Below are 13288 nucleotides of genomic sequence, written 5' to 3' on the forward strand. Positions count from 1 at the left end.
TTTGAAGTGACTAATTTGAAATTCTCATGGAAAGGCTTAGACATTGGTTATGCATTTTTACTAAATAGCTTAAAGGAAATTACAATGTATATTAGGATATACATTAAAATAAATTTTAATACACTTCCAATATTTCGGCAACATCACGTTGCCATTTTCACAGGAACTTAACATCAAGATGCGCATACAAGCACAACAAACAGTAAATGAAGATGAAGCAGGAAGCTATTCTTTCTCCTAAAAGTCCTGATGGTGTCCCCTAGCGAGCAATGTTGGTATTCTTGGGCAATTGGGCTGAAAGTCTTCTGATGTTCCAAATTTGGGGCAGTCTCATGCACCCAAATTTGTTGAGGTTTGGATTGTTTCTTAGGGCTGAGGCTGATTCCATCAAAAGCCTTTCGTATTTGAATTTACTATGGTGTATTATCGTGGCTTTCTTCCACCGTATTCTATGGCGGGTATCCAGTGCATGGTCGGCAAGACCAGAGTGGCTGTATTGGTGAAACCGGATGTAGTCCTTGTGTTCTAAAATTATGATATTAGATGTCCTGCCTGTTTGGCTAAAGTAGGACAGCTTACAGCTGAGGACCTGGTATACACCAGGTAGGTATAAGGGGGGGGGGGGTCTTTAGTAGAGCAGATAAGGGATGCCAATTTTTTATATGGTCTGTAACAAGAAGTTAAGTCATGTTTTTTTAGGATTTTTGTAATTTTTTCCAAGGTGCCTCCGACATAGATTATGGTGATGGATTTAGAGTAATCCTTGTACTGAGGGGGAGCGGGGGTTGTGGTTTATTGGTTTCAATATTTTTTGGGTGGGGTAGCCATTGGCTGAGAAAGTGTTGAGAATGTGGTTTAGTTCTGTGGTCAGGGCATTGTCATTTGAACAGATAAGTTTAGTCCTGTTGTGTAGTGTCTTAATGACTCCATATTGTTGCGAGGGGAGGGGGGTGATGGGATTGTTGGTGAATGTATCTGCCTGTATGAGTGGGTTTTCTATAGACTGAAAAAACCAAGGTTCTATCAGGCTGGCAGGTGAGTGTGTCTAAGAAAGGAAGGCAGTTGTTTTTTCCTTCTTCCAGGGTGAATTTAATTCTGGGATGTTGGTTGTTTAAGTGTGTTAAGAAGGAGAGGAGTACATCAGAGTGCCATGTGGCCAAATAGCGAACACATCATCAACATAGCAAAGCCATATGGTTGGTTTTTGTGGGGCAGAGTTTAAGGCTTTCTCTTCAAAAGTCTCCATATAAAAGTTGGCCAAGGGTAGGGAGAGTGGAGAACCTATGGTTGTCCCCTCTATTTGTTTGTAGAATTTTCCTTGCCAAACAAAATAGCCTGAGTTCATTGTGAACTGAAATAGGGCTGTGATATCAGGAGGAAATTTAGCTTGGATTAGCTCTAAGATTCTTTGAGTGAGAAAAACTGACCATTATACGTCAGTGTGTTTGAATGTAAGGTTTTCTATGCTGGCTTTGAAGTGGGCTAAGTTTTTTTTTTATGTGTGAAGGTGTGTTGCCAGTATAATGTGCGAAAGCTTTGGCCAAATGTTTAGCTAGTTTGTATGTGGGGGAATCAATGCCATCCATTATGGGATGTAATGGCACATTTTCCTTATGTATTTTTGGGAGTCCATAATTACGGCGTGGGGGGGTATGGAGTTAAATGGTTTTAATTTGTTAGTGACTTCTACAGGCCAAGAAGTGACCGTCTTAAGGAGCCTGTGGAGTTTTCTGATTTGTGAGTTGGTGGGATTGTACTCGATAGGGAGGTAAGTAGCCCAATCTAACAATAGAGCATTCAGCTTACCTGTGTAATCCTTTTGGTTAAGCAATACTGTGGCGTTCCCTATATCTGCTTTGGTGATTATTATTTTCTTGTTTTTCTTTAATTCTAGTAGAGATTTAATTTCCTTACTGGGCATGTTAGTTTGGGTGGTTTTGCTTTGATCAGAACACAAGCCACATCCAGTCTAATATCGTTGGTGACGTGGTTTGGAAGGCGTCATATCCCGCGGTCAATTCGTATCACAATATAATAAATTTAGTTTAATCCATTTATCCAAGTGTGAGCAAACAAAGCTTGCGCCTGAAAGTATCTTCAGGACTAGCGCAAGGTGATACAACACCAGGGCAACTCGTTGCAAAGGTGTAGCAAGCTACCAACACTCCTGTCTCAGTATCTCCCTTAATGCAAAACACATCTCCTTGCGGATATGTCTAATGTTATGCATTAAGGGAAGGGCCACTACCCAGACTAGTTTCGACCTTTATTGAGGTCTCTTCAGTGGGAGCCAGGCCCAAGCTGAGATACTAGGCAGAAGCATTCGTAGGTCATCTCTACCTATCTTCAGCAGGTATTCTTCTGGGCGCAATGGCGAAGTTGTGGCCACGCGAGAGAGCGTCAAGTGCTTCACGTTTCACACTAACTGATAAAAGGTTGACTACCGTTTCGGTAGGAAGTTGTGGTTTCAAGTTCTTTTTTAAATTTTCAAATTTTTTTATGCGTCTATCTCGTACTTTTAAAATTCTTTCTCCGCAGCAGCGCACGAGATGTCGTATAAAATAGAACAAATTTCGTGACTTGAGGTGCTTGCAGGATCATCTTCGAGTGCCTGGATAGCTAAGTTAGCATCATTCAGGAAACAGCGAGTCGTAGCGATTTGTTCCCTGAGCAAAGCTTGGCTGGCGCGGTTATAAATACAAAGGGCCTTTTGCGAAGAGAAACGGTGCTTAAATAAAACGCTTCTCCCCACCCTTGGCTGACTTTTATATGGAGACTTTTATATGGAAAAGCCTTAAACTCTGCCCCACAAAAACCAACCATATGGCTTCGCTATGTTGATGATGTATTCGCTATTTGGCCACATGGCTCCGATGCACTCCTCTCCTTCTTAACACAATAAACAACCAACACCCCAGAATCAAATTCACCCTGGAAGAAGAAAAAAACAACTGCCTTCCCTTCTTAGACATACTAGTCACCTGCCAGACTGATGGAACCTTGGTTTTCTCAGTCTATAGAAAACCCGCCAATATAGGCAAATACATTCACCAACAATTCCCCCCCTCCCCGCAACAGTATGGAGTCATTAAGATACTACACAACAGGGCTAAACTTATCTGTTCAAATGACAATGCCCTAACCACAGAACTAAACCACATTCTCAGCCAATGGCTACCCCACCCAAAAAAGTATTGAAACCAATAAACCACAACCCCTGCTCTCCCCCCCCCCCCACAACAAGGATTACTCTAAATCCATCACCGTACTCTATATCCGAGGCGCCTTGGAAAAAATTACAAAAATCCTAAAAAAACATGACTTAACTTCTTATTACAGACCATATAAAAAATTGGCATCCCTTATCTGCTCTACTAAAGACCAACCCCCACCTCGACCTACCTGGTATACCAGATCCCTTGCAGCTGTAAGCTGTCCTACTTTGGCCAAACAGGCAGGACAGCTAATATCAGAATTTTAGAACACAAGGACTACATCCGGTTTCACCAATACAGCCACTCTGGTCTTGCAGATCATGCACTGGATACCCGCCATAGAATACGGTAGAAGAAGCCGGCGAAGGTTGGTCGATTGGTAGAGCCTCTGCTACTAATGGCTCAGTTAAGTATGTTTGAGCGCGGTTAGTAGTTGGAAGGGGACCAATCGTTCGATGCTGTCGGCACACTCTCCCTCGATGAGTCTTTGGACTCCCTGGAGGTGTCAAAATAATAATAATAATAATAATAATAATACACCGTAGTAAATTCAAATACGAAAGGCTTTTCATGGAATCAGCCTCAGCCCTAAGAAACAATCCAAACTTCAACAAATTTGGGTGCATGAGACTGCCCCAAATTTGGAACATCAGAAGACCTTCAGCCCAATCGCCCAAGAATACCAACATTGCCTGCTATGGGACACCATCAGGACTTTTAGGAGAAAGAATAGCATCCTGCTTCGTCTTCATTTACTGTTTGTTGTGCTTGCGTGCACGTGTCTTGCTGTTAAGTTCCTGTGAAAATGGCAACATGACGTTGTCAAAATATTGGAAGTATATTAAAATTTATTTTAATGTATATCCTAGTATACGTTGTAATTTCCTTAGGCTATTTAGTAAAAAAAGACTAATTTGAAAGTTCTACAAAAATGACAATCATCTTTATCTTCAAGAATATTCAGCATGTTTCCTAGTCAGCATTCTTTCTAAAATAAATTTTAATGATTAAATAATCTATTTGTTGCCTTTTGGTTTGGTTTTATGTAGTCACCTCGATTTCCAGTAATTTTTGCTGTTATACATTGGTATCAAATAACTGGAGCAATATGAAATTAGATTTCAGAAAATGAGTATATTGAAATGATATTTACTTGCTATGGTTTGATTCATAAGCTCTATTTCATCATCATTTTCTTGTTCTTCATCTTCTATTTCAAGAGGCATTGTTTCAATATTCACACTGCCCATAGTCCTGACTTTCTGCAACAGTGCAGTAGACTTTCTTTTTAATGCACAATTTTCGTGATACCACTGAAAGAAAATAACTGAAATTTAAGTTCTTAAAAAGAAACCACATGAGATAATCTTGTGTAAAAGGGATAATAAAAATTAACAAAAATAATAAGTAAGTTTGTTGTTGTTATTATATGGATATCAACACGGAGTGAAGACTCGTTGTAGGAGACATACACTAACCATTATTTGCATAATACTAATCATATCTCTTCTTAAACACATTCACTGTCAAAATCCTCTAGTAATCCATTCCAGTCATTCATCACCAAACACGCATAAAAATCTAATCTTCACACCTTTACTTAACTATACTCTTATACAATTTCCATGAATGATCCTAGTTCTTCCCCTGCTTGTTGCATATTAAAATGGTTTCTTTGTATCCACCTTGTATAATCCTTGAACAACTTATAATCTTCTATCATTCTCCAAATAAAATTTGCAACTCTTACTTTCACAGCCTATCCTTATAGAGAGAGCATTCCACAGATGTGTCACCATCTTAATTACTTGTCTCTGGATTCTTACAGCCATCTCATCCCCCCCCAAGAAATCTAGGTGACCAAACCTATGCACAATAGTCAAGATGCAACTATTATAGCCTTATAAAGGGGATAATAACATGTTCTTCAACATATATATAATCCTCTTGAGTTATTTTGCCAATTTTTGCAATAAGCTCTGAACTTCAGCTGTTCACCATCACCCCTCCCAAAATCCCTAAGCTTATCAGTTTTTTCTTGCAATCATCTAGTACCATTAATGTAATACATAGCACAACATTTTCATCTCGAAGTGCATAACTTTGCATTTTACAACCATTATCCTTTTCCTACATTTAAATAATTTATTTTAATTCATTTATTCAGCATCCTGCAGAATATCTACACCCTTAATTAACTATTGCCCTTCCCAAATATGTTTTGCCTATATATAAAAATAAACACAAACACACATCTTAAATATATTATTATTTTTGTAGTTATTAAATTATTTGAGATTTATATATAACTTAAAACTTTCCACATTTGCTCAAAATGAATACATTCTTTCCCCCATCTCTGTGTCAGGTGTTGTGGTTAAGTTGTTGGAGAAGCTTGTGAGACCTAGGATCCAGAGTTGGGTTGACAACAATGGCATAATCTTTGATGGACAGCATGGATTTCCTAAAGGAAGGTCATGTTTTAGTAATCGACTTACTTATTACAATAAAGTGACTGCTTCCTTGGACAGAGGAGAAGGATACACAGTAATATACTTGGATTTCGCAAAGGCTTTTGATAGAGTACCTCATGATAAGTTGACAGTCAAACTAGAGCAGATGGGGTTGGATATTAGATTAGTGCATTGGATTGGAGACTGGCTATCTGATAGGTATCAACAAGTTGTGTATGGGGGTGCAATATCCAGGAAAAGGAAAGTCACTGGTGGAGTGCCTCAGGGGTCTGTTTTAGGGCCATTACTATTTAACTTGTATATTAATGATATTGGCAAAGATTTGGATGGATATATTCAGTTGTTTGCAGATGATGCAAAGTTGGGACGAACCATAAAGAGTAGTGAAGATGTTGTGGCCTTGCAAGAAGACTTGAATAAATTGAGTGATTGGGCAAGCAAATGGGGATGTGAGTTCAATGTTGCAAAATGTAAGGTTTTAAAATTTGGAAAACAAAGATGGGATGCAGAATTTATGCTTGGTGAGAATATATTGTTGGAAGTAGAGGAAATAAGAGATCTGGGGGTGATAGTGGACAAGGAGCTAAAATTTAGGGGATACATCGCCAAAATTGTGAAGACAACACGAAGACTTCTGGGAATGATGCGGAGGACACTGACGTGTAGAAGTAGGGAGATTCTTGTTCCATTGTATAAGGCTTTGATTAGGCCACACATGGACTATTGTGCCCAGATTTGGTCACCAGATTTTCAGAAGGATGAAGAGATGTTGAAAAGGGTCCAAAGGAGACTGACTAAGGTAGTTTCTGACCTCTGGAATGTCGAGTATGAGGAGAGATTGAGAGAATGTAATTTGCGGAGTCTGGTGAACGGGAGGAAGAAGGGGGAGATATGATGGAGACCTACAAGTTGGTAGGGAATTGTTATAGGATCAATGTTGGAGAAGTTCTACAGAGAATAGTGGGAGATCAGGGGAGAACCAGAAGTCATCCCTGGAAACTGTATAAAGAGGGTGTGAGTAGGGGAGTGAGAGGCAGGTTTTTTTCGTGCAGAGTTGTGAATGATTGGAATGCTGCCTTGCCTGAGAGTGTGGTGTCTGCAAGGAGTTTGAGTGTGTTTAAGACACTGTATGATGAGATGTGTGTAATAAAAGGACCTCCCAGATGAGTCTTTGACTCCATGAGGTCTTGGGAAATAATAATAATCTGATTAAGTGTGATATTTATATCTCTATCAATAGCTATGAAACATATCTTGTCAGGAGTAGAAATTGAAGAAGGATACAGCATATTTCAAGAGGAGGAAAAGCAGGTGAGAAAGCATGAGATGTCCTAACTCGAATGAAAAATGAGGAGCGGTAACAATGGTTTTACAGAGTATAGTCGAACAAGATATTCAGAGGTTGCTCTAAGCTTCATGACATTAAAGGTGACAACAATGAAATATTTAGTCAACTCAACAAGTGGAAAACAGATGACACTGTAGAAATATTTTGACCATGGTAATTAGATTAGAAAAAATTAAATTAGAGACAAATTAGCATACAAAAATAAGAATCTTGAACTGGAATTTTTTTAGGATAATTTAAGTAGCAGACAATATGATTTTGAATGGCATTTCCTCCATCAGTCTATATTTAATATAATTTGAATTTCATTAAAATAAATTATAAATTATTAAAAATTATAATTAAATTTTATTTTAATTTAATTTGTAATATAATTTTAATATAATTGCAGCACCTATAGCACATTAGTGAACCTTGTGGAGAGGAATCAGAAGAAACCCACATATTCCTTTTGAATTGCTGGAGTTGTGATCCTTGGGAAACACATGACAGAAGCTGTTTCAGATAGTAGAGAAAGATGATATAGAGAAGAAGTATGTTTGAATTAGCCTTTATAATGTAAATGGATGTCAGATAGCAACTGCTCATATTATTATAACCTTAACACTAAATGGAAGAATGAAGGGTGCTAGTTTGATGGAAAAGCAGAAGGCAGTACCTGAAGAAAAGACATAAGGCAGAAACAGTTTGCACGACTGTCTGTGAGAGGGATCAATTATCAAGCTAAAAGTGGCTTTTTTAAAGATAACATTAAGAATTTTAGGGGGTGGGCAGGTTACTGCACCAATCCAAAAGAACAGTATTCTGAGGCTGAACAGATCTGGGACATGTACAGTGTTTCAACAGGTGAAAAATAGAAGCTTGAATGAAAAATGTGTTTGCCTAGGAAAGGCTAGAAATGTGTCAGTCCACGACGAGGGCCGACGCATCTCAAAGGGGTTGAGTGTGGGAAGATGGGTATTATAAAATGTAACAGGAGGTGAACCAAGATCTTTTTTTTTTGAAAGAAAGAAGATGGGCTTTTTTGGTAGTACTGAATGTATCTGCATACAGCTCAAGAATGATGTGAAAAATATAGTGATTAAATACTGCAAGGTTTTTGCAAATGAACAGGAAATGAGTACACTCTTATGAGAAAACAATGGATAGCATTTGAGATCAGTGAAATTCCATTTATCAGAGGAATAGCAAGTGATAGAACAGAGCCTAGAAGCACTTGTATTAGTAGAGAAATCTGAAGCTGTCCATGACTAGAAAGAAAACAGTCCATCCAATCATAAAGGGTGGAAGGCAGACCATAGGAAAATTTGCAGAAAGTTCTTGAATGCCAGACCTGATCTTTGAAAAAACCTGTGCTGTTGCACCAAACATTTCTATGGTGCATGTCCAGAGGTGGACAATGTAGATTTGCTGCACATCTAGAGTGGCAGAATCCATACTGGTGATTATTAATTAATCAGTGATCTACAGGTGGTGAACTACAGGTTGATCCTTTCTTTTAGTGTTGCAAGGTGATCAGCATTCATTTTAGAAATTATGGACTTTACAACCGTGTTATAAATAACTCTTTTAATTTCCCAACGTTTTAATCTTCATATTAAGATCATCTGGAGCATATACAAATATACAGGACAAGCTGAGTTACATGACATACAGTGAGCTAGATAAACAATGATTTGATCATGGCTTATTCTACTGGCATGACCTCTAGTGAAAAAAAAAAAAATTACAAATTAATTAATTAATTATTTAGAAACTACATCAAGCTAAATTCTATTTATGATAACATGAACAAACATTCTTTCTTATAGATAGTTTTCTTTCAGTAACAATGATGTCCTTTTTTTAAAAAAATTTTTTTAGCATTACAATTGTTATTTTTGATTTAGGATCCTGGGTTATCTACAGTCCTGTTTATAGTTACTCTTAGAGAGGAAGGTTCTGTAGGTCAAATATGTGCCTTCCATATGTTTGGTATTTTTAGACCATCATTATTCAGATTGGAGTGGTTGATAATAATCTCACAGACTTCCTTAAATTTGCATTCGTACCAAGTTTTTGCTATGAATGCAATGATATGATGTAAACAACTAGTGCTTTTCCATCAATTCTATGTAAGGTGTTCAAGGGCATGATCAGAAAGGCCAGCTTCACCATAGTTATTGTATTTAATGTGTTGTTTATGTTCTTTTTATCTGATAGAAATTGTGCATCCTGTTTCCCCTATATATGGCATTTTACAGGTGCAATAAATACGGTATACACCAGGGTGGGCCAGCGGAGAGAGAGGGTCTTTGGATGAATTGAGTAAGCTTTTTAATTTTGCAGGAGGTTTAAATGCAGCTTTGAGGTTGTTTAACCTTGTTTAACCAGATGATGCCCCAGAAAACATGAAATTCTGTCACGTTGTACCATCATTCTATATTTTGGTTTAAGCCAATAAGAATACAATTTGGTTGGATAAATCCCAAATTGCCAACCCATCCTCATTCATTCAATATCCAGGTACACCACGAGAAGGTGAGGATTGGACATTAGGTCAGAAGACTGTCGGTTCTCCACATTCCCTTATAGGCTATGTGGAGTTTTCTCAGTTACACAGCTTTGACCCATAAGCACTCCCTAAATTCTTTGTCAACACTGTTGAATGTTGATAAAGAATTTTGAAAACTATTTTATAACTGACGATAACATAATGGCGATGTATGACTAGGTTAGAAACCCATTTCAAATTACCCCGGAAGGTTTCTCAGTTGAAGAAGTAATATTTATAGACTCCACATCAAGCAGCGAAATCAAAAGACAATTTGCATCTAAATCGCTCTTTGAATTTTGGGTCGGTGTAGATGATGAATTTTCTGCAGTAAAGTCTAGAGCTTTTCGTGCACTTTTGCTATTTCTAACATCTTATCTTTGTGATATCAGGTTTTATGCAGTGGCTGCCTTAAAAACAGACTATAGGTATCAGTTAAACATAGAAAGAGAACTAAGAGTGTCAATTTCCAATGCATCACCATCATATGAAAAGCTTTGCTCTGCAACATAAGCCCAAGGAAGCCTGTGTTGAATCTAATGAGTCTAAAAATTTTTTCTATTGAAAAAATGTTTAAATTCATTGTTATTGTTTAGTTTTAATTAATTGCTCAGTATATTTTGCAATACTGACATGTTCCCATAAGCTTAACTAGTTTATACAATATAGTGGATTTTATGCATTTTATTATTTTATTTTCAGAGTGTAGTTTATAATTTTTTATATTGTTTTTGTGTCAATAACCAGTTTTATTAAATGCTTTTGTTTCAATAAAGTTTTTCAGTTTTTTCCTTTGATTTCCACTTTCTTTGCATCCCCCAAAGGGGGCACACCCCATAGGTTTAGAATCACTGCTGTAGTCTAAAAAAATGCGAAAACTTACATAACTTGGCCACATAATAGTCAACTTATGCAGAGGATGGCATTTTGTAAAATATGATTAGTATGCCAAACACAGAAATATATACTGGAATGAAATAGTAATGAAACAGAGTGCAAAAAATTGAAAGTTGCTCATTCAATTTTTTCCAATAAAAAAGAAATGATGGCTGGTTTAAAATGTGCATATCTAAACAAGAATTGTTACTGTGATGCAAATTACAGGAATGTCAGTTTAAAAATATTCAAAATAGTTGCACTAATCATATAGTAACAATAAATCACTCATAAAAATACAGTTTCAAAAGTGATATTTACTTTTGTTGCCCTTTTCATAGCTTCATTAGCAGCCTCTGTTTCTAGTTCATACTTAGTTTTCAAAGAATCATATTCTTCAACAACAGCTTCTGATACTAGATTTGTAGAGAAAAAAATTTAAGTAACAATGTTTCACATACAGTGGTATCTCGCTAATCCAAACTAATAACAACCGTGCTCGTTTGGAGTAGCGAATTTTCCCTCAAGAGACAACAATAACTAGCGTTTAAGGTAAAAACAATCAGATTCTAATTATACATCAATTTATGAAGTAACTGATAGAAAAAAGCTACTGTACTGTAATGTAAAACTTAAAAAACAATACAGTACACAAGTTTATTTTAGTAAAAATAGTTTATATGTACCTGTATTGTCGAGGATTCTGATTTAATAAAATTGCATAGTTCAGTACATAAATTAATTTGCGTAAAAGATATCACTTCTTGTACACAACACAAAAAAAAGTTTCCCAAAATAACACAAAATTTTTTTTATTTCTTTGTAAAAAAGTCACTGATTTTCTTTTGCTTCTTGGAAGCTAAACTTTTTTCAAATGCTTCTTCTCAGAGCTGCATTAACAATAAAATTTTGTGGAATGGCATATCATTCAGCTTAGCCCATTCTATACACATATTGAAACTGTCAACTGCCTCTCCATGTTTTACTTTTTTTTCTTCGCGTTCTTTATCGTCATATCGTCTTCTAATTCATTCTGTAGAGTCATATTTATAATTTCAGCATCTAATTTGATTTCGAATTCACTTTTGGTTCTACTTGTAATCCATTCCGTAACATCTATTTGTGAAATTTCAACATCTGGATTTATATTTTTAACCAAATTATGCACGTTTTGAATTTTCTCTTTTTGTGTATCACAGTAGTTATCTTGGTAAATTCTAGAAGGCCACAGTTTTTTTGTTTTTTTTCTCTATGATGCTCGAATTGCTTAGGTTCAATGGCTTCCCAAGCAGCATCAACTGAGAATGCTACATCCTTCAAATTTATATTTTTTATTGATGTGGTAACGTCATAATTTTGGGAAATTACATTTAACCACAAGTCTTTATGATATTTTAATTTAATGGATTGTATTATGTTATGATCCATTGGTTGCAACAATGGAGTACAGTTTGGAGGCAAAAACATAGCCGTAAAATTTCCATCCTCACTAATCAATTCATCTGCCGGAGGATGTCCAGGACAGTTATCCAATAATAAAAGTAAGTGCTTTTTCTGTTCTAAATTCCGGGAATTTAAATAAGTTTTAACAGACGGCACAAAATCGTTGTGAAACCAGTTTGAAAAAAGTTCGACATTCATCCATCCTTGACGTTGACTTCAGTACAAAACCGAAAGGCAGCAGTTCTTAAATGGTCTTGGATTTTTTGATTTTCCAGTCATAAGTAACTTTAATTTATGTTTTCCTGAGGCATTTGCACAAGGCATGATCGTGACACGCTTTTTGGACATTTTTCGACAGGGTGCTGAGGCTTCATTTCTGTGAACTAGAGTTTTTCTCTGGTCACGACCTCAAACAAAGACCACTTTCGTCAGCATTATAAATTTGATCATCGATTAAATTTAATTCAAGAATTTTTTCTAAAAAAAGAAAGCTTTTTGGAATGGTTCTGAGGCGGAAAAGTCAGTAGACAATTTTTCCCCTGATATTGATAGATACCCAATACCGTGGCATTTAAATTTTTCTAGCCAACCATCACCTGCTTTGAATTTCTGATCCAGGTAAATTTGTGAATGGAAATGCTTAGTTTTCTGCTTTAAAATGATTCCAGAGATGGGAGTATGATGACTTCTTTCTTGAAGAAACCACGTGTAAATAACAGAATCAAGTAAAGAAAAACACTTGTTTTCAGAGTTTGTCTCTTAAAACAAGTATTTTAAGAGACAAACTGTTGGTCCTTCCTCTGCGGTTGAAACATAAGTTAAAATCCTGTCTTTTTTTTTTTTTTTTTTTCCCACTGATTGAGATTTGCCGACATTGTATTCAGTAGCAAGTTGTACAGCCACTTCACCCTTTTCTAGACACTTAATTATTTTACACTTATCCAACAATGATAACGTTATGTGTTTTCTTTTGGTAGGCTTTGACCAGGTAGCCATTTTCACAAAAAAAATTTTAGTGTTCAAAAGAGTAAAATAAAAAATGAAGTTAATGAAAAACTAAAACAATCAATACATGTTTTCCTGAAAACTTATGAAAACACAAAACAAAAAAAACTACAACTGAGACAACATTTCATTTCAATAACCAAAGAAAAACTGCACATTATCTACAACCAGACTTTAGGCTAAGTCGTCATTGTTGTTCAAGGGACGTAAAGATACACAAACATTGTGCAATAGTGGTAACTAATCCGTTCGTTAACAACAGCGGTGATTCATGCCGACAATACAGTACGTACACACTGTACAGCATAAAAAAGCAAACTTGAACACAATAAATCAAAATAGGCCTACAGTAACCATACAATCGACAGTATGAAAAAAATACTGTAATAATAAT

At 36.3% G+C, this 13288-nt stretch overlaps 1 protein-coding gene across 1 annotated transcript in view; it reads right to left on the minus strand.

The window, feature by feature from the left end:
• LOC150092461 (shootin-1-like) overlaps window positions 1-13288 on the minus strand; it is a 253303-nt gene that overhangs the window by 177075 nt on the left and 62940 nt on the right. The window contains exons 4-5 of the mRNA XM_090414949.1: window positions 10768-10862; window positions 4369-4528 (exon numbers count right to left, since the gene is read on the minus strand). Coding sequence (XP_090271075.1) covers window positions 4369-4528; window positions 10768-10862 — 255 coding nt within the window. The remainder of the gene's footprint in view (window positions 1-4368; window positions 4529-10767; window positions 10863-13288) is intronic.

This window comes from Typopeltis vanoorti, chromosome 26 (assembly GCF_054136105.1).
Source record: "Typopeltis vanoorti isolate ZY-2024b chromosome 26, IOZ_Tvanoo_1.0, whole genome shotgun sequence".
Classification (NCBI taxonomy): domain Eukaryota; kingdom Metazoa; phylum Arthropoda; class Arachnida; order Uropygi; family Thelyphonidae; genus Typopeltis; species Typopeltis vanoorti.